At 37.6% G+C, this 22287-nt stretch overlaps 2 protein-coding genes across 3 annotated transcripts; one reads left to right on the plus strand and one right to left on the minus strand.

Moving 5' to 3' along the window:
• Positions 1-1778: 1778 nt before the first annotated feature.
• Positions 1779-7654, minus strand: LOC131488800 (olfactory receptor 4C46-like). Of its 2 annotated transcripts, XM_058690636.1 has the most exons (2): positions 7643-7654; positions 1779-2696 (listed from the first exon to the last, which is right to left on the minus strand). In XM_058690636.1, the coding sequence occupies exons 1-2, from the start codon at positions 7652-7654 to the stop codon at positions 1779-1781; spliced, it is 930 nt and encodes a 309-aa protein (XP_058546619.1). The 2 variants fall into 2 exon arrangements, with proteins under 2 accessions (XP_058546619.1, XP_058546622.1); XM_058690639.1 differs by lacking the exon at positions 7643-7654 and having other exon boundaries at positions 1779-2705.
• Positions 7655-13608: 5954 nt separating this feature from the next.
• On the plus strand, positions 13609-14571 carry LOC131488801 (olfactory receptor 4P4-like). Its single transcript, XM_058690640.1, has one exon. It carries the CDS (start codon positions 13642-13644, stop codon positions 14569-14571), a length of 930 nt encoding a protein of 309 aa, XP_058546623.1. The 5' UTR covers positions 13609-13641.
• Positions 14572-22287: the final 7716 nt, after the last annotated feature.

Consider the following 22287-nt stretch of genomic DNA (forward strand, 5'->3'; position numbering starts at 1 on the left):
CACTTGCACACAGATCTTTATTCATAAAGCTTTATTCATAGCTGTCAAAATAATTGGAGGCAGCCAAGATGTCCTTCAGTAGGTTAGAAGAGATAAACTGTGTGACATCAGACAATGGAGTATTATTCAGTGCGAAAAGAAATGAGCTATCAGGCCATGAAAAGATGTGGAAGAACATCGCAATGTGTTCCCGGTGTGCAGGCGTTCAACTTTAACACACAAGATTCTTCTTGATCTTCTCTGTCGCTAATTTGCCAGTTTCACATCTTACTAATTAGACTTTTACAAGCGCAGTGTCCAGCTTATAACCTGACACACAGGAGGGGCTCAGTAATTCATTATTGAATAAATAGATGAATTAATAGCACAACCATATTGAAATGATAAGGTTTTCTGCTTATTCTTTTTCACCCAGTGGCCTTTGTTATGGGTCCTCTCCTAGAATACTCTCATCCCAACACATGCCTATTCACGCTGATGATTTCCTTTCATGCTTTGTATCCCATTTTAGTTGTGTTTTCATCTAGGAAGTCTCCTCGAACCCCCAAGTCTTTGTCGTGTGTCCCCCAAACATGCTTTCATAGCACCCTGTGCTGCCCCATTCTTACCATTTATAACATGGTGTTGTCATTTTCTGCGCCCCTCTGGTTGTCTGTCAGTGGATCCTAAGCCCTGTGACGGCAAGATCTGGGTTCCTCTCTATTCACCACTGAAGTTCCAGCAACTATCAATGTGTCTGATGTACCTTTGGGCTCAAGAAATTACTGTTGACTAATGAGTGAGGGATGGAAGGAACAAATGGAATATATTTATCCTAAAGTTGTTTTGTGTGTAAATGGAGCCACATATTTTTAAAAACACCTTTTCATAATGAGATGTTACCAAGAAGTAAACTAATTTTCAGAGAAGAATAACATAAACAGCCCACAATCGTAAGATGATGAAATCTTGCTGAGAGCAGGGAGAATATCAAGGTAAGCTATTTTCCCCTTCACTGAGAATCAGAGTTTCAAATTCTTTCTCATTACACAGGCGAAGCAGGAGTTAAAAGAAATTGTGGTTTCTCTAAGAGATCTAGCTAGGATTTATCAGATAAAAGTAGGAAAAAGTCCCTTATCTCCAGTACTATTTACTGGTTCAACATTTTATTGACTTCATTCATCTTCCTTTATACCATTATTCATTCGTTCCATATCTATTGTGCACCAGACATTAAACCTTAGTGTAGAAACTATTTTTAGCAAGTAGTTAAGTACCCTAAGGAGAGTGACTTTATTTAATAAATAGAAATTCCTGTCAAATAATAAAATATTCATTTATTCAAGTCATTGCTCTTTCTGATGGGTTAGAAGTCTATAGTGGGTGGCGTGAACAATTCAAAATGGCTCTGAAATCTGCAAGGAAATTGGAAACATGAGGTATCTTTGTTACCACTTAGAGGTTAAATGGCCCTTTGCTTTTACCACCCCATGGTATTTTTTTTGCCATAATTTTATACACAACATATTACTGTCCACCCCGATGTATAAAAATGAGAGAATTACTAATAAAATATATAGGATTTTATACATAAAGAATATATATATATATATAGTTTGTAGTACAGTCCATGTTTATGCTTTATTTCTCTTGTACACATTTTTGCTCCACTAAGTGCTGTATTTATAATTCATAGTGGTTTATTTTTTCTTTATTTGGTAAGTATTCCTTGCTGAGATCACCCAAAATGTGCTTTTGATGCTTGCCTTGGTTAAATCAATGTGGGTGTCCAGGCATATTTATTTCTTCCCTGAAATAGCTTTCCTACTACACAATTTCCTAATGGCATTTTTCATCTGGTCATTTCTCAAGGTATAGATTAGAGGATTTAACATGGGAGTTATCATAGTGTAGAACACGGCCACTGCTTTATCGGTAGATAAAGTAGCTGCAGGTCTCATGTACTCAAATATGCAGGGCACAAAGAAAAAGACAACCGCTGTGATGTGAGAGACACAGGTGGAGAGGGCTTTGCGCCTTGCCTCCAAGCTGTGGTTCCTTAGGGAGCGCAGAATGACCACATAGGAGACCATCAAGAGGAGGAAGTTTAAGACACAGATGAAACCACTGTTGGCAGCAACAAAGAGCCCTAGAGTGTGCGTATCAGTGCAGGCAAGTTTCAGCAAAGGGTTCAGATCACACATAAAGTGGTCTATGACGTTAGGGCCACAGAAGGGTAATGGGATGATAAAGAGGATCTGTATGGTTGCATGAAGAAAGCCTCCCACCCACACCACTCCCATTAGCAGGCCACATACCCGTTGATTCATGATGGTCGTGTAGTGCAATGGCTTGCAGATGGCCACATAGCGGTCATAGGCCATCACCGTAAGCAGGATGACATCAGCACCTCCAAAGAAGTGTTCCCCAAAGATTTGGGTCATACATGCATTGAATAGGGTGGTCTTCTTTTCACGGAGTGAATCTACGATCAATTTGGGATTATTGACCGAGGAATAGCAGGCATCAATGAAGGAGAGATAGGCCAAGAAAAAGTACATGGGGGACCCCAATAATGGGCTGGCAGTGATAGTGACCAGAGTGAGCACGTTTCCTACCATAGAGACGATGTAGATGGCCAAAAACACAACAAATATGACTTTCTGCATCTTTGGATTCTCTGTGAGCCCCAGTAGAACAAACTCTGTCACATTGTTCTTCTCCATTTTTTCATATTATGTTTCATTACATTACCTGAAAAAAATCCTTTGTGATTAATGCAACCTTGAATTATTTAAGCTTCTTCATGTAGTAAATAATAAATTCCTAGATTCTACTAAGTCATGAATTCTCATGAGGTTTGTTGAGATAGAAAATAAGTTGTGAGTTCTTGGAGATTACTTACATTATCTCCAGGGTGAAGATTCTGTTGCATATAGACATGAGAAACTTTTGGAAACAAATAGATAGAAGACCATATTTGTGCACATAATCACCTGAGAGGACAAAGGCTAACAGAAAGTACTGCATCATACACATAGTGGCAGCTAAGTAAGAAAAGGGAGATGGAACATGATGTAAAGGCTATGAATGCAAAGTTAAGGAGCTTTCCCTTAATTCTTAGGAAATGGGGAACCATTGGCACAAATTGAAAATACAAGTGGAAAAATGAAGAGGAATTTGAGGAAGGGGGAATAAGGGATATGATTTTAGTATAGATCTTACTGTGCCTTGGATGAAGTGGGGTGAGGTTCAGTAAGGAGACAGAAGCCAGAGACAGAAAGCCCAGTTAGGAGATTATTTATAACAGTTGACATAGGAGGAACAGGGCATTGGTGGTGGGTATGTAAAGAGAGTATACCAAAGCTGCTATAAATATAATTCATAATGCTTGTTGTCTAAATACAATAACATTACAATTGCTAACAATTTTTATATACCTCAATAACTGATTTCTATGTTCGTGGCATTGTAACAAGTGCTCTGTACATATGATCCTACTTAATATTGGTAACATCCTGTGTGGCTGGTATTATCGCATACATTTTGCGATGAGGAAACCATCTCAGAGACTTATGTTGATGGTAATAATAACAGTAGTATTAACTAAAATTAAAAGTTTAGTGGATCTAAATAGTTTGTAGACATCTGTTGATATAATCCCCACTACAACTTTGTAAGATAATTACTGCTATTTTTTAAATACTTGTCTTAAACATTATGTAATAGAAACATAGAGAAGTTAAAGATCCTGCCAATATCAATATTCTAATTAAGGACAGAGTCAAGATTAGTTCAGATTATATTTGTTAATTTTTTCCTTAAAATTCTTACCCGTGCCCTATTTTCTTATTATTAACAACATTGAACTAGTAATTTCCTCTTTATATGACAACAATAATTATAATTGCTTTATTACTACTTTGGAGGCAAGGGTATATAAAATAGTTTCATTAGTAGACACACACACACACACACACACACACACACACACACACTGACATGTTTAAATTCCCAATTATCAAAAGTGGTATTACATTCACTGAAAAATCTTTTTATCTGGACTTCTCCCTCAGACCTAGTTCTCCCTACTATACTCCACTTCCAAAGCAAAACACCTGCAAAATGTTGAAAAGGACTACCATGTGGTTAAGTGTTTTGGTTTGAAAATCAAAAAGACCAGATTAGAATCCTGATTCTTCTACTTGCATCTTCTTTGATCTGGACTATATTTCTAGCACGTCACATCTTTGTTTCCTCAACTATAAAGCAAGATTAGTAATATCCATCTTACAGGTTTTTACGAGAATTGATTATGGAAATATATTTGAGCAGATTACCACAGTGTTGCACACACAGAGGCCCCTCATCTATTTTTCAACTGTTTATGCATCGAGGATAATGGAATGGTTGACATGTTGAGTGATAATTACGCAATAATTTAATTATTCAAGCATTCAGGAAAAATCAACTCCAATTTTACTTTTAAAGAAGGCATACAGACTCCATTATCCATAGCCTTTGTTACCAAGAAGAATTCTCCACTCATGCTTGGACTAAATGGCTGATGATATATGTCATTTGTATTCATACTTCAGTCTTTTCTATGTGAGAAGTATATGTATATTTTTTTCTCTCTCATGATTCATCTAGATGATTAAACTAGATACCTCATTGCAATTGTAAGTGGTCTGGTGACAGAGAGCTGGGTTCTTCAATTGGCTTAAATTCCATGAAGTTCAAAGTCTTCATCTGTCAACTTAGGTTAATGATATTCACCAACTATCTTTTGAAGAAATGGGGTGAGGATAAAATACTCCATTACTATGTTTGAAGAGACTGAAACAATGTTTAATACATGTGGGAAGTAACAATCTTTAAGACACACCCGCAATATTGAACACTTACCTTACAGACATAGAAGTTCCTGATGTTTGGAGAGTTTTGGAAATAATCCCATCTTCAAAGTAACCTTCTCTAGATAAGTAACTTTCAATTTGAAAGATATGAGACACTTGGAAAGAGACTCTTCAAATAGTCCCATATCAAATTACCAGTTTTTAATGAAGTGTTTTTATAAGTCAAAAGCTTCCCTTCTAGCCCAAAGCCTCAAAAAGTTTTTACAGAAGACCTGGGATTTGAATTTAGAATGGATTCTTTTGAAACACTTTGGAGAAAAGATCTACAGATGGCTTTGGTCCCATAGGCAAGAGGCAAGAAGTATGGAGGAAACACATTCAAATGGGTCATTCCAACCATAATGAATCTTGCTCTGGAAAAGGTGATCAACAGAAATCATTTTCAACTTGCACTGCATGGATATTTAAAGAGGTTTCCATAAAGGTTCAAGGACCTTGTCTTGTAGCTGCTACTGTCTCTCCCAGGAATTAATTATCTCCTCAGATGGAAAGGCTTTGTGTTAAAGCCATGTTAAAGAGACATGTTTGACAAATATCCAATTTTGAATAGGGAATTGCATTCCTTGTACTTGGAACCTAACAATGTGAGAGTTCCCTTCTCTATGTGAAACTTGGTGTCTAAGAAAGCTACATGTCCTGTGAATGGAAAAATGCCATAATTCCATTGTGGGGGCTTGTGATATAATTAATCCATTGACTCACATCACAGGGAGAACTTCCGTCTCCTTGGCAATAATAAAACTTTTTTGGAACCTGCTAAGGATTGCTCGAGAACTAGATCGATGAGGGCATAAGATCACGCAGCCACTTTCAAGTCAAGACTCCAAAAGCTGGTTTTCACATGTATCAGGAAGCTACGGAAGTGAATAAAAACTCTACAAGGCTCCCAATGAGTTACCTTAGGGACTTATGGTCTGGTCAGTACAGAATACTAGGCAGCATTGAAATTGTGGCGAGACAGCAGAACACGAGTGGAGAGTCCCAGATGCTCCGCATCTTTGTCACTTTGGTGACACTTGGTACACTTGGTACCTTGTCACTTGGTACAGTTAGTTTTTCCTTGGAGTCATTCTAGGAGACGTGTGGTGATGTATGGCTGTGGTTTTAATTTTCTTTTCCTGATGGCTAATGATGAGAGTTTTTTTCATATTATTGACCATTTGTAACCCTCATTTTGTGCCATTTTGTTCAAGTCCTTTGCATAATTCAAAAATAACGGTTCTGGTTTCTTATCACTGTGACAATTGTTTTTTATATATGGTACAGGTCTTTGTCATACATATGTTATGTATATATACAAAATTTTCTCCTAGTCCATAGATTGTTCATTTAAAAAATGGTGTTATTTGAATAGCAGCAGTTTTAAAACTTTGATGAATACTAATTTTTTCTTATGATTAATGTTTATTATTTTGTATCTAATAAATGTTGGTGTACTGCTTAGGTCAAAATGGTTTCTTCTGGAATTTCTGTGGATTTAACTATGGATATTTAACTTTGACATGTAGGTCTCTGTGTCATTTTGAGTTAATTTTTGTGCATGGTATGAAGTGAGATTGTGGTTAAGATTAATTTTTTTTCTCATGTGGATATACAATTGATCCAGTATAATTTGTGGAAAAGCTTATACTTTCCCCATTTTATTACTTGACATTTTGTAAAAAGTCACATAATTACGCCTTTTTCTGGGCATTCTATTGGTTTCAGGTCTCAATGTTTACCTCTTCGTCAATATCAAACAGCATTGATCATGGAGCTTTATAGCAATTCTTGAATTTATGTTTATGTGCACTGGGAAACCAAAATAGCCACTGACTCACTTTGTTGTGATATTCACTTTATTGCGGTGATCTGGACTTGAGTCAACAATACCTGAAGTATGCCTGTACTTTGCCAGGCTGTTTAAAACTCTGCCTTAGCCTTCACTTCTTGCTTTCATGAGTGGTGAATATTTTAGTGTCTTCTTGAACATTTCTCAGCACCCATCCAGCCCTGAGCATGTACGGATGGTTTTCTAGATTCCCTGGTATATACATAGGTGGTTCTCATAGCCCTTATTCTCACATGTATCTACTTTCCAAACCTCATTCTTCCTAAATTTTTCAGTCGATTTACTGCTTTCCTTATCTTATACTTTGCCTCAGGCAGTTGTAGCCAGTACATTTGCTCAAATGCTTTTGATAAAATCTGCCCTGCAGGCCTTTCCAGCCTCTAGAAGTCTCTAAGGTAGATGAAACAAAATCAAGCTAGTGAGCCAATTCTTCAGGGCGCCCCCCAAAAGTGCAAAACATACCATCCCAAGTTTTCGAGGTCAAGTTGTGGCACCAGCAAAGCCACAGGAGGAAGGTGGGCCGTCATCTCGAAATTTACTAGTAGATGAATGAGCAAATTGTGACATAGCCAAACAACAGAATACTACACAACAAATTAAAGAAAATCTTAGTTGCTTGATATTTCATTATCTAAGACAAGTGTAAATCATGTCTATTTTAATTACATGTCTTATTGTTTATTGATGGCAAATAGACATGTATTTGAATATTGTATATTAATCTTATGGTTGGCACTATGCATCTCTGCTATTTCTAATCATATCTATAAAATTTTTGGATTTTGCATGTGAATGATCATGTCATCTGCCAATAATATCAACTTTATTTGCTCCTTCCCATTACCTGCATATCAGATTTCTGTCTTACTGCGCTGCATAATAGTGTTGAATAGAAATCACGATAGAAATGAACATTTTGTCTCATTCGTTTTTTTCTACACTTATTTGTTTATTGTGAGACAGAGAGCACAAGAAGGGGAGAGGCGGACAGAGAGGGAGAGAGAGGATCCCAAGCAGGCCCCGCGCTGCCAACATAGTGTGGGGCTAGAACTCACGAACTGTGAGATCATGACCTGAGCAGAAACCAAGAATCCGATGCTTAACTGGCTGAGCCACCCAGGCGCCCCATCATTTTGTCTCATTCTTGATGTAGGCAGAATGTATCTAACTTAATCCCTTTAGGATAATGTTTTCAGTAGAGCTTGTAAGAACCATTATTTTTAGCGTCAAGAAAATTCCTTTATATCATTAATATACTTTTGAATTTAATACTGGTAAACATTTATATGATAAACATATAAGTTTATTATGTACTTTTTCTGCATCTGTTGAAATGACTATTTGGGTTTTCACTTTTAATTTCCAATTTTGTGGATATATTTATCAAATTTCTAATAATAAACGTATTATAGAATGGATAATACTTGGTAAAGGAATGTTAATTTTTATACACAGTTAAAGTAATTTAATATTTTGTTAAGACTATTACAGTCTTAATTTCAGGAGGAAAAGCACCAGTGAACAATTGTATTTCCTTGAAACCTAGTCTTTCACAATGAATGGATGAAAGTTTGATTTTTACTCATCTATGAGAAACTCTATAAAAGAGTGGAGTAATCTATTTTGATAAAATGTTGTAAATCCATTTGTGACGGGTATTTCTTTTATGGGATTAATTTTAATGAATTCTGTTCTTTACTAGTTATAGACTAGCCATCTTTTGTAATTCCTCTGAAGTTAGTTTGGGTATAATTTTTTGTAGAAACATCTTGTTTGTTTGTTTGTGTATGCCTTCAACATTATTGGCATTTAGTTGTTGATAATATTTTATATTTTTCATCTCCAGTTTTATCAGTAGTTATGTTATCCTTCATTAACATTATATATTTATCTTTTTTTATTTTATACTGATCCATATTGATAAAGCTGAACTATTTTGAAAGGCTTTTTCCAAGATCCCACATTAAAATTTGTTGCTCTTTCTTTTGTATTTTGTGTTTCCTTTTAATTTCTACTATGATTTGCCTTATGTTTTTTATTACTTTTTAAAAATTTCTTATATTTATATTTTATTTAGTTAACATACTGTACAATATTGGTTTCAGGAATAGAATTCAGTGGTTCATCACTTCCGTGCAACACCCAGTGCTCATCACAGCAAGAGCCCTTTTTAATACCCATCACCCATCCAGCCCCTCTCGCACCCACCTCCCTCTACCAACTCTTAGTTTATTCTCTATCATTAAGGGTATGTGGTTTGTTTCCCTCTCTTCTCTTCCCCCCTTCCCGTATGTTTATCTGTTTTGTTTCTTAAATTCCACACATGAGTGAAATAATATGGCATTTGCCTTATTACTTTTTTATGTGCTCCTGTCTTCTAAAGATAGCATCCTTTTCAGATTTTCTTTGTTTCTAATGAAAATGTTAAGGTTATAATTTTCTTCAAAAGCACCACTATCCCTGCATCCTATAAACCTGGACAGGTAGTAGGTTCCTTATAGTTTAAGTCTAGGTAGTTTTTAATTTTCCAGTATTATTTATTTCTTAACCTGTTAGCTATTTTGCAGAATATAGATGTAATTTCCTAATAGTATATATGTGTGTGTGTTTCTATTCAGAACCACCTATATCTAAATCTAGACCTACTTATACTATTTATCGTGCTTAGAACTTTGTATTGTTTCCTTCTTTACAATATGGTGAGACGTTTAAAAATAATCTAATAACCAATTTTATGCATATTCTATCTATGCATGCAAAAATATATACTCCTTGCCAGATGTGTAATTTTACATACATTTCTACATATTTTAAGTTCTGTTGTTCAGATCTTTTAGACCCTCTGAACTTCCTGCCTTCTCTCCTCACCAATAATTGAAAAAGGAACATTGCCATCTTCCACTGTGAAGGTGGATTCATATTTTTCCTCATGTGGATTTCTCTAACCTTGTTGTGTGCATTTAGAGGCTACATTACTAAGTGCATGCATGAAGCAGGGTCTGCAGCCAGAAGACAGAGGCAACTACCATTATTTAAGGAGTGTTGTGAGAGGTTATTTTTAAGACGTGGACAATTAGAGGAAAGTCACAAGGAATGTGCAAGGTCCTGGGGCTCATGGAGTTGAGTATGATTGAGTACAGTGGGGGCACAGAAGTGGCAAGCAGACGTGGAAATGAGCAATGCAGAAAAAATAAAATAAAATTAGACCTTAGGTGGACCTAGCGTGAACTAAGGGCTTCAGTTTATTAAACCGGATTTACTCAAAGTAAAACAAAAATAAACTAAAATAAGGAAAATAACTAACGATGCATTGTGGCACTTTCCAAATCCTAACTGGTACCCTAATATTAGATGATACCTGGTAACACAAAACAATGTGCATGACTTCTAAGTTTCCAATGGGTGTAATTAACCATTGAGGATAATTTCAAACTCTTCACGCTAATGGCAATGATTCCATGTTGATGAGTAAAATATTACTACTCTTCTATACTCTCTTTGCATATTTACCTCATTAGATGATATGAACAATATAAAATCTATATGTGTATGTAATACATATCTCCAGGCTTTGATGAAATTATTCTAGGAGAAGGGGGAGAGAAAAATAGATGCCCATATTACATCAGTATTACAACATTCAGAAGTATTGAATTACTAGAGATAAATGAAGTAAGCCTCAAGGTCATCTATATGACCGCTATAATAACATGGGCTGTATTTTTTAAATTATAATCACACACACATCGGCTTCTGTAAAATGCCTGTGGGAGATTTCCCCTCAGGACCCTCTCATGCTTTGACTCAAGATATTCCCAACAATGTTTTCGTGAAAGGCTCTTTGGATGGAAGATTCACAGGAGAGTTGGAGATGCTCCATGTCTGCTGTAATATAACACAGACACAGAGAGTAAAGGGAACCTCCAGAAGGTTCACCTTGACATTTATATACAATATTATATATAAAAATACATATAATGTATAGATAAAGATGAAATCATTATGATTTCCACAAGTCTTCATTTAATACAAAATTTGATGTTATAATTAAAATTTTTAATTTCTTCTGTAATTTCATTGGTTTTTTTTTTTTTTTTAATTTTTTTTTTTCCAACGTTTTTTATTTATTTTTGGGACAGAGAGAGACAGAGCATGAACGGGGGAGGAACAGAGAGAGAGGGAGACACAGAATCGGAAACAGGCTCCAGGCTCCGAGCCATCAGCCCAGAGCCCGACGCGGGGCTCGAACTCACGTACCGCGAGATCGTGACCTGGCTGAAGTCGGACGCTTAACCGACTGCGCCACCCAGGCGCCCCTCATTGGTGTTTTTTAAAGTTTATTTATTTATTTTGAGAGGGTTGGGGGACAGAGAGAATCCCGAGGAGGCTCCTCACTGTTAGCACAGAGCCCGACACAGGACTCGAACTCACAAACTGGGAGAGACTGATTTGAGCTGAAATCAAGAGGCAGATGCTTAACTGACTGAGCGACCCAGGCTCCCCTTCTTGGTGGCAATTTTGAGAGGGCATTCAGGAAAATGCTGGAGTGCAACTGATGAGGGTTTTAAGCCTTTATTTTCACTTAGGAGAAGACATCTAAGCATAGATGAAAAGAAGCATAAGCTTCCAAATCATACAGAAATGGTTTAGATGGAGATCTCCCCCTTAGGATTTATGTAACCTTGGATGCAAGTTCCCTTATTTGCAAAACAGGGACAATAATACAGTGGTCCCCTTTACCCATGGTTCATGTTCCATGGTTTCGGTGACCTCTGTCAACCACGGTCTGGAGGCAGACGATCTCCATCTGATGTACTGTGAGAAGGTCAATAGTAGCCTAACCCTACTTCCCTGTGCCTATCTCATCCACCTCACTTCCTCTCATCGTGTAGGCATTTTCTCATCTCCTATCATCACAAGAAGAAGGGTGAGTACACTAAGGGTGAGTATAGTTGATATTTTGAGAGTGAGAAGGAGAGAGAAAATGGGAAGGGAAAGGAAAGAAAGAGGCACAGGGAGATTTTACGAATTCATTTTTTTTTTTCCCCAGAAGATTCCCGGCACAGAGTTTATGGGAGCTGCTTGGAAGGATCTTTTTCTATACTGATCTCTATTTTTACAATTGATATTTAAGCATTGTAGGTTGAGAAGCACTGGACCATCTGTTAGATGTTGAGGCTTATGCCAATGTCGGCAAACATTCTAAACCAAAAGTTGCATTTTCTACGGTTTTGACTCTCTAGTTCTTATGCTACAACTTTAACGAAAACCTACTCTGGGATTTCTATATGTCCTTTAACTGATCATATTCTTCCATGTAAACAAACATTCATCTTGGATATTCTCAATTTATACATAAAAGTACTTTGCTAAGCTCTATGTGGAAATCAGAACAAACTTACACCAACAGAATGTTTTTTCCTTAACCTCAATGTATGTCTAATATAAGTTCTTCAATCCGTCCCGTTGTGGCAGATACAAAATCCACAGGTAAAGGCAATCAGCTGATGAAAATGCTGGTACGTATCTTCTTACATAACCATTTGTTCCTCTTCAAACATTGTTGGGGGTACTCTTCTGTGGACCTGACAAGTTAGAATGATAAGGCCTTCTATTGTATATTCTTAAATGGACTTCCTTTTGCTCTTGGATTCAGAAGTTTTAGTTCCACGTACCAGCTGAAGGGGGAGGATCAGGGAGAATGGATTGCTCAGTGTAAACAAAAAATAGTTAACAAGACACGGGAGCCTGGATGCTCACCTTCAGGATCATTAGATGAGGGAGGGATCTGTCCACTGCATCATATTGTTCCGCCGTTGGTACCGTTAAAGTAATTGCGAGACATCAATAGTCTTTTAGGCAAATCATGATTTTGCTGTGGAGGACGCTTGGTTATGGGTAAAAGGTGATGTCTCCACATATTCACACTCTGCTCCTGGGTCTACTGCGTCTAAGTGGTTGCACTGTTCTAAACGCATCGCTAAATATGCAGGGCATTCTTTAATCACACTGGGTTCTTCGATATGTACCAGACAACAACTACCTGTCCTCAGTGTTTCTAACATGTTAACAGCAACCTCTAAAATGTGTATTTAGAATGATTAGGAAAAAGGGAAAGCTTTTATATAACAAGAACCCGTGTTCCTGTTTTCAGATGCCCAAATAGTGTTTCCAAATACCTATTTTCTGTATCTCCATGTCCTGACTCTTGACCAAACTGCCAAGAAGGAGAGTCACTGGATTTGTTATCAATGAATTCAGGTTATTTATCTGCTACAATTAAGAACCTTGATTTTGCTTTCATTTGAAGAGTATTAATTCCACTCAATGCACAGAATGTGGTGTTAGGTTGGGATTTTATAAATTATTATATATGGCATAGAGAAGGGGAGGGGATTACTTACAGTTATTTGCATGTTAATGCTAGAGATGAAAAAACAACATACTATTTAAGGAGGTGGAAAATGGATGGAAGTCCATTTGGTCAGTGGATAATGTAGCATAGCTCTCAAGAGCATACAACTTAGCATCAGATACAGGATCATATCTTAGGTTGCTACTTATACCTGAAAGAATTGGTATTATTATCCAAACCCACCCATTTTTGTTCCCCCACTTGTCAAATGAGTATCAGAATAGTAACTATTTGGATATTATGAATTAAATGCATGCAAAATGTTTGTAAAACCTCCCAGCATAAAGTATGCTCTCATTAAGTATCATTTGAAATATAATAATGGCATCAAACCAGAGGGATTTAAAAGATTAAATGCAATAGTTCCTTTGTGACCTACATATTTTTCAGTGTAAATATCCTCCAAAAAAGCAAAAAGGACTCTAAACGTGTCGTATGTTCTGTATCATTTCAGATGAATTAAATTTCTATTGTGTCCCTGGACTCACCTCAACCTCATGGAAAATCAGAACAATGTCACAGAATTTGTTTTCATGGGTCTGTGGGGAAATAAGCAAATGGAGCTCCTGTTCTTTTTCTGGTTCCTGCTCTGTTACTTGGCTGTCTTAATGGGCAACTTCATCATCTTGCTCACAATCACCTGCAGCCATCTAATCGAACAGCCGATGTACTACTTTCTCTGTCACCTTTCCCTCATGGATCTCTGCTACACCTCCACCGTGGTCCCCAGGCTACTCAGGGACTTAGGCGCCGCAAGAAGAAACATCTCCTATAACAATTGTATGACCCAGCTCTTCGCTGCCCACTTGCTGGCGGGTGTGGAGATATTCATCTTGGTGTCCATGGCTTTTGACCGCTATGTTGCCATTGTCAAGCCCCTGCACTACACGGTCCTCATGAACCGGCAGAGGTGTAACATGTTGATCTTCACGGCCTGGGCCGTGGGTTTTTGGCACTCCATTGCTCTGTTGCTTATGGTACTCAACTTACCATTCTGTGGTCCTAATCAGATAGATCACTACATATGTGATGTGAAGCCTCTTTTGAAACTGGTGTGCAGAGACATTCGTGTTGTTAGTATCTTAGCGATTGCTAATTCAGGGATGGTGGTGGTTGTCGTTTTTCCTGTCCTGTTGGCTTCTTACATACTCATATTATATAATCTTAGGACCCGCTCCTCCGCAGGGCGACGCAAAGCTCTCTCCACCTGCAGCTCTCACGTAATGGTGGTGGTTTTATTCTTTGTGCCCTGTATCTATACTTACGTTTTACCTGCAGGGAGTGAGAACAAGGATAAGGAAATCTCCGTGTTTTACACTGTGATTGCCCCCATGCTGAATCCTCTCATCTATACCCTGAGAAACACGGAGATGAAAACCGCCATGCAGAAGGTGTGGTCTAAAATGGCACAATCAGAATGCAAGTAAATCAGGTCATATTCATTATGCTTTTAATCCTGTGTGCCCAGAGAATTTATCATTTGAGATGTTATAGAAGGCATATAAGGTTTCTTTGAGGGAGCTGGGTTGAATGATTTCTGACATCATATGAGCCAAAGACACAAGTCACAGTAATTCCATATTGCAGTCTGCACTTTAAAGTGTCCAATTAGTTCCAGACGTGAGCACTTGGATTTGAGGAATTTAAGAGATGCCCTTCTACAGCACATCTCTGATCTTATCACTGCTAGCTCCAAAAAAATATATATGGAATCATATTCCTTGGAATAAAATCCAACCTTCTCACTTGTTTATCATAAATCTTCCCAAATTGGACCTGGTCTGACTTGCTAATATCAGAGGTCACAACATTGGGAGAAAGTACGACGTTACAATGACAGGCTTTGGGTCAAGGAGAAATGGGTGACATACTGTCTCTGGGTCTTGGCAATTTGCTTTAATTATTTAAGTCGCATTTTCAAAGTGTCTATGAAATGGGGTAATATTATACCTCATGAAGGTGTAATATCATTTAGACCAACACATGTGAAGCAAGCTTTAGCCTGGCATAAGGTGTAATGAAAACTCAAGTTATGCACTTCCCTCTTTCCCTACCTTTCCTCCTGTATGTCCCTTTGCTCGGATGCTTTCATCCGCCTACACTGGGTCCATCTATATTCTCCAAACATACTCTGGAATCTATCAGCTCTATGGCTGTATTTCAGCTCTTCTTCTGCTCATAATTCCCCACCCCCATGCTCGAAGGTCCATGTCTTGCATATAATTCACATATTTAATGTTTTCTTATTCGGGAAGATTTTGCAGATCCAACAGACCAGATTTCTGCCCTGTTCTTTTATTCCTATTCAACAGTATGTTTTCTCTGTTTCAAATAATCCTATGTCCTGTACTAGTGGCTTCTTCGTGTAGACTGCGTTTTTTTCTAGTTTGAGCAGGAAGAGTATGTGGTATATCTTTAGTTTTTTATCTTCCTTTTTTCTTTGCTTTTTTTAATTTGAGAGAGAGAGAGAGAGAGAGCGTGAGATAATGTGTGAGTAGGGGAGAGGGGCACAGAGAGAGAGAGAGACACTCTTAAGTAGGCTTCATGCTCAGCACAAAGCCCATCACAGGACTCGATCCCATGACCTTGGTATGATCTGAGCCGAAATCAAGAGTTGAATGCTCAACCACACAGGCACCCTTTTCTGTTTTTCTAACAATAAACTTGGCACAAATTAAAATGGTAAACAAAGTAATTGAATTGAAGTAAATTCAAGGTAATATCTTTTTTTTATTTGATTGCAAGTATTGTTCTTACATATCTAGAGCTTCTCCTTGTGTCATGAACAATCATGCATTAATAACAAAATAAATAGTATCAAAAAGCCTTAAGATTTAACATATAGTGCCATGTACCTATTAGGGATATAACGAAATTCAGCAGACTACCAGAACTTTAAAATATTTTTACTTATTTATTTTTTGTATTTTTTAAAGTTTATTTTTTTTTTATTTTTGAGAAAGAGGGAGAGACAGAGAGAATGAGAGAAGGCAAGGGGCAGAGAGAAAAGGAATCCCAAGCTGATAGCATGGACCCTGATTCAGGGTTTGAACCCACAAACCGTGAGATCATGACCTGAGCCGAAATCAGGAGTTGGGCACTTAAGAGAGATACCCACGTGCCCCTAGAATATTTTTACTTATTTATTTTATGCATGAAGGAGGACTTCTCTCCTAATTATTGTTTACCTCTTTGTCCATTGAATGACATAACCCAATCTCAGCTCTGTGCTTCCATTCGTATTTGTCTGGCCATCTCTCACTGCCCAGAGACTTGTCTTTTCTCAGCAGAATGATTACAATGCTTCCACACAAAGTTTGCTTGATTCAAATATTCCTACCCCAGAGCCAAAGCAAAATCCAAGGGAAATCATGAAGGTAATAGTGATTGGCTTAGTGGCTGGCACCACTCTTTTGATTCTTGAACTCTTAGAAACTTTCACAGATGTAACTAGTATTTTTTTTTTCCTCCTGGAGCCATACAAGCCTCTGGAATATGATGGGAAAAACTTCTGTCCCTTCCGTAGGAAATGAGCTTTGACAAGTCGATGGTTTAATGTAGAATCTGTCCAAAGGGGTTTTGGAATTTCTTTTTAGTATACAAATGTCACGTGCCTGTGTGTGCATACATCTGTGCATGTGAGTGTATGATGATTGTGTCTGTGCATGTATTGTTTGGAGATTCTTGGAGTTCTTGAGGACGGGTCAGGGAATTTCCCACCCCATCAGAAAGCATGCTATGCAACAAAACAAAACAAAAAACCTTTTACTATCATATTTTCTTCTCTTTTTCCAAAGGTCCACAAGATATCATTGGCAAAATCTGATGATATCATATAAAAATCCAAAAAAACAAACCACAGCAAATTAAATTACTAATCAACTTGTGAGGTAGACTCTATCCATCTACAAAGGAATTTATTGCTAATTTAAAAATTCATCTTTAATTAAAGGAATATCTCTAATCAGTTAGGAAACAGTTATGTTACATGGGCTCTTTCTTTAAGCCTCAGTGTTATCAGAAAACACCAGGCTGGAAGAAGCTTGATATCTTGCAAGAGGCCTAAGAGAAAGACTGGTGGCCCCATCTAGCTGCGGGTGACATAGTTTTATGTGATTTCCCATCCCAGCACTCTCTCCTAATCCTTCATCCCTTCTCAACCACATATTTGTCTTCAGGCATCCATTGTGAGCGCTGATTTAGATACTTCTAGACTCTTCTAGTATTCTTGTCAACACCAGAGAGACCCTCATGATCATGGTGTCACATAAAATAAATATATCAAAGCCATCAATTTCAAATCCTTCATCCTTTGTACCCAAATCATCAACTTTTCCAGAGAATTTGGATTTTACCATAAATATTTCTTAGACGAGCTGCTGCATCTGAAAGTGTATGAAATAGTCATATTTTACTTCAAGTTCTGATATTTTTTACTGTCCAATGAACCACAATCTGAATTGCAGCCACCACAGTAACAACTGGTCTAGCAGTTAATGGTGTCAGAGGAGCATGGAAAGTCTGTGTTTGGCTTTGGGCCTTCACATTTCTGTCCAGTTCATATATTAGAGCCTCAATTATTAGAATAAGTTCTCACATGCAGGTGACTCTGAGGGGATGTGATGTGCCAGGTGCATTGTGGTGGCCAGGAACTTAAGGTATCAGTTAGCAAGACCTGGGTAGGATGGGCTAACTGTGTGATTTTGAATGTAATTGACATGACATTCTAGTTTAACTCCTGGGATATAGTAAATATCCAAAGACCAAGTATGAATCCATTTCTAATGAAGTTCCATCTATATCTGACGATAACTTGGTGCTAGTCATGCAGTGTTATGGTATTTTACACAAATATCTAGAAGCGGAATTGCTGGAGAGTAGCTTATAATTTGCTTGAGTAGATATCGTCAACATGTATTTCAAAGATTTTGTACAAATTAACCCTAATTTTCAGCAATGTCCCATTCTTCATATTAGTAATCTGCGTTTTTTCTTTCTCTTTTCTCTTAATTGATCTTGATGGCATTTTCTGAATTTTTTCATTCTTTTAGAGAACTAACCGTCAGCAGTTTTTTGCTATTCTCCATATGAGTTAGTTTGAATTTTAGCAATGTCACTGATTTCTTCCCTTAGTGTATTATATCATGATTTCTATTTTGTTTGGATTTAATTTGTTGTTAGTTTCCTGGATCTCAATTCTTGGGATATATATATAATGCTTAGTGGTTACCACACAGTTTTTCTTAAAGTTTTTATTCAAGTTCCAGTTAGCTAACATACGGTGTAATGTAAGTTTCTGATATACAGCCGAGTGGTTCAACATTTCCATAAAATAGCCAGTGCTCAACACAAGTGCACTCCTTAATCCCCACCACCTATTTCCCCCGCCCCCCACCCCATCCACGTCTCCTCTGGTAACCATCAGTTTGTTCTCTATAGTTAAGAGTCTATTTCTTATTTTGCCTCTATCTCTCTCTAGAATATTACACTAAGTGAAATAAGTCAGAGAAAGACAAGTACTGTATCATTTCACTCATATGTGGAATTTAAGAAACAAACCAAGAAGCGCACATAGTTGTTTTCAATAAGAGAGGTGATATCAGTACACATTCTCCAGGTTTTTTGTTTTATTTTATGTTATTTTTTATTTTTTAAAATTTACATCCAAACATATTCTACAGGTTTTTAAAGGAATAATAAAAGGTACAGTGATCATAATAAGGCCAATAAGCTCGACACTTTAGATTGAAGGAAAACATTCTTGAAATGATATAAACTACCCAGGATCCTTAAAAAATAAAGATACATATGCTCAATAGTTCATTTGCATCTCAAAGTAGTTGAATTTATTGTATTATCTTCATACACCCATCCAGAAAACTTTGGTGGTGAATTCTACTTAACATTAAAGAAAAATAATTCTTATTCTCCACAAACTCTTTTCATAAAAGTATTTTTCACAAAAGTAAAACAGAATTGAATATATCTAAGCTAATTCCATCTGTTCAGCATTTCTCTGATACTGCTAAATTATGATAGCTTTTCTATACAGTCCTTAGAATTTTTTTAAAATTTTTAAAAATGTTTATTAATTTTTGAGAGACAGAGAGAAAGAGAGAGAGAGACAGAGAGAGACAGAGCTTGAGTGGGGGAGGGACAGAGAGAGAGGGAGACACAGAATCCAAAGCAGGCTTCAGGCTTTTAGCTCTTAGCACAGAGCCTGACACGGGGCTCGAACTCACATGCTGTGAGATCATGACCTGAGCTGAAGTTGGACGCTTAACCAACTGAGCCACCCAGGTGCTCCGTTTCTCAGAATTTTCTATATATACAATTGTTTCATGATGAAAACTGTCAGTTCCATCGCTCTTATGCAACATGAGAGACTTTCTTTTTAATGTGAGCTTAGCCTGGTTGTGACATATAAGATCAATATATAACATCAGTTGCACGGTTTGTACTGGAAATTACCAAACAGAAATTGGATTTTTAAAATTCCTTCTCCAACAGCCTCAAATATACAATGTACCTAAGGAAGAATGTGACAAGAGAGGGGCAAGACACATACCGAAAACTGAAAACTATGTTGAGAATATACGAAGAACTTAATAAATAGAAAGAAATATTGTGCTCATGGGCCAGACGACTCAATACCATTTAGATGTGAATTATCTCCAAATAGATCTTTAGATTCCAGCAACCCCATATAAAATGTGACCGGGAATGTATTCATTCTTTTTCCAAGGTGGTGAAAAATGTATATAGAAATGTAATGAAGATGAACTCACACAACTGCAAAAAGAAAAAATCTGGAGCATTTACACTATCTCATTTCGAGGTGTATTATAGAGCTGTGTGTTCAAAATGGTGTGTTGTTTTCATGAAGATAGACAATCCTGTCAATGGGCTGGACCAGAGAGTCTGAAATAGACATGCACATACTGGTCAGCTAATTCTCATTGGAGGTCTGTAGGCAATTTTGTGGAGAAAACATAGTCTTCACCACAAATGGAAGTGAAGTGTTGGACATTCATATGTGCCAACAGCAACAATCCCACAAAAAAACATGTATCACAGCTCGTAAAAATTTATTTCCAAATGAATCATAGACCAAGACGTAGAATGTGAATGCATAAAATACTTAGAGTAAAACATGAGGCAAGGTCTTTGTGATCTTTGCTTAGAAAAATAATTTTTAAAAATTTTATGTTTATTTATTTTTGAGAGACAGAGAGGGGCAGAGTAGGAGCAGGGGAGGGGCAGAGAGAGAGGGAGACACAGAATCTGAAGCAGCTCCAGGCTCCAAGCTGTCCGCGCAGAGCCCCACATGGGGCTTGAACTCATAAACTGTGAGATCATGATCTGAGCCTAAGTCGGACGCTTAACCAACTGAGCCACCCAGGCGCCCCAGAAAAAAAAAAATTAAATATAGCATCAATAGAGACACCAGAGCGGTTGAGTCGATGGGGCGTCAGACTCTTGATTTTGGCTCAGGTCATGATCTAACGGTTTGTGGGTTTGAACCCCATGTCTGTCAGTGCACAGCCTGCTTGGGATTCTCTCTCCCTCCTTCTCTCTCTGCCCCTTCCTCGCTTGCACACACTGCCTCAAAATAAATACAAATAAACTTTTATAAATAAATACAGAAACAAAAAAAGTGTCAACAGTGTGGTCCGCATTAAATAAAGATAAAATGCACCTCATCATGATTAAAACTTTTTCAGCAGGGGCGAATTTATGACCGGGGGGGCGAATTCAAGATTTGAGGATGTTAATGGGACACCTGTATATGTCTCCAACCAGAGTCCTTGGACGTGTCTCTTAGGGGAGGGTATTGGAGATGTGACCAGCTATCTTCTCTGGGGACTGATACAGGCCAGCTTGAGTAAAGCTCGGTCAACATGGGGCTTAATGTTGGAGTGGGCGATCCGTAAGTCATCTGGCTTTGATAACCTCTGTGCTTGAGCGCTACATAGGGGATAAAAAACTTCTCCCTTCTTCCCTTTTCCATTCTCTGGCTGGTCTAACAATTAAATGGACATGAGACAAATTAACAGGAGAAAAACAATTTTAATTTCATATGTATGGGAACCCAAAAGAAATGAGGTCCCTGATAGGTTTATATGCTATCCTAAGCTATGGAGAAGGGGGTAGGGATTTAATGGGCCACCGAGGGGAATTTGAACCAGGAGGCCCTGCAGAGTCCCCTTGTTTACCAAGCCCACCCCACACTCTTTGTAGTTATCTCCTTCATAGACCTTGTAGTTATCTCCTTCATAGACTCCTTGTAGTTAGCTCTCTTCATAGACCAGACCAGACCCTCCATCTAAATTCTCTAGGGCAGTAAGTGGGGAAGAAAAAACTCCTCTTCAATCCTTTGGGCCTGATTCTTTTCAGCTCGAAACAATCCACATGTCAAAGGGGTACGCTCTGGGACACGTGTCCTGAAACCCTTCAGTTACAATCTTCATATCTCTCAGGATACTAAACTTTCAAGCCTGGAAGCAAGTGTTACATTTACACATATCCATTTTCTTGCTTCTGTTGCTGACTGGCTGTTTGAACTAGACATTTAACTGCTAGAATCTTCTGTGTTCTTATTTGCATAATAGAAGTAATAATACTTATGTCAAAATATGCATTAGTGGAAGCATTAGATAATTTAATGAATTTAAGGTAAGTTGAACCAACCAAGGCTTTTTTTTGTTTTTGTTTTTGTTTTTGTTTTTGTTTTTATGTTTATTTAATTTTGAGAGAGAGAGAGAGGGTGAGAGTGAGCTGGGGAGGGGCAGAGAGAGAGGGAGACAGAGGATCCAAAGCAGCTCTGTGCTGACAGCAGAAAGTCTGATGTTCAAACTCATGAACTGTGAGATCATGACTTGAGCTGAAGTCGGACGCTTAACTGACTGAGCCACCCCGGAACCTGATTTTTCCTGACATTTTCAATACAAGAGAAAACTTTAGGTGTGGATTTGTATATGGTAGAGAGGTAGAGACTAATTAAACTCAATATGGGCTGATGAAATGGAGTCTAAGCAACTACTGAATTCTCAGTGACAGAAGAGAGAACTCTATGGTGAAGAATAATGCTTTGCTGTATTTGAATGCTTCCCTCCTCTGAATTGTTTTTTCTTTTTTTTCCT

The sequence above is a fragment of the Neofelis nebulosa genome, chromosome 10 (assembly GCF_028018385.1).
Source record: "Neofelis nebulosa isolate mNeoNeb1 chromosome 10, mNeoNeb1.pri, whole genome shotgun sequence".
Taxonomy (NCBI): domain Eukaryota; kingdom Metazoa; phylum Chordata; class Mammalia; order Carnivora; family Felidae; genus Neofelis; species Neofelis nebulosa.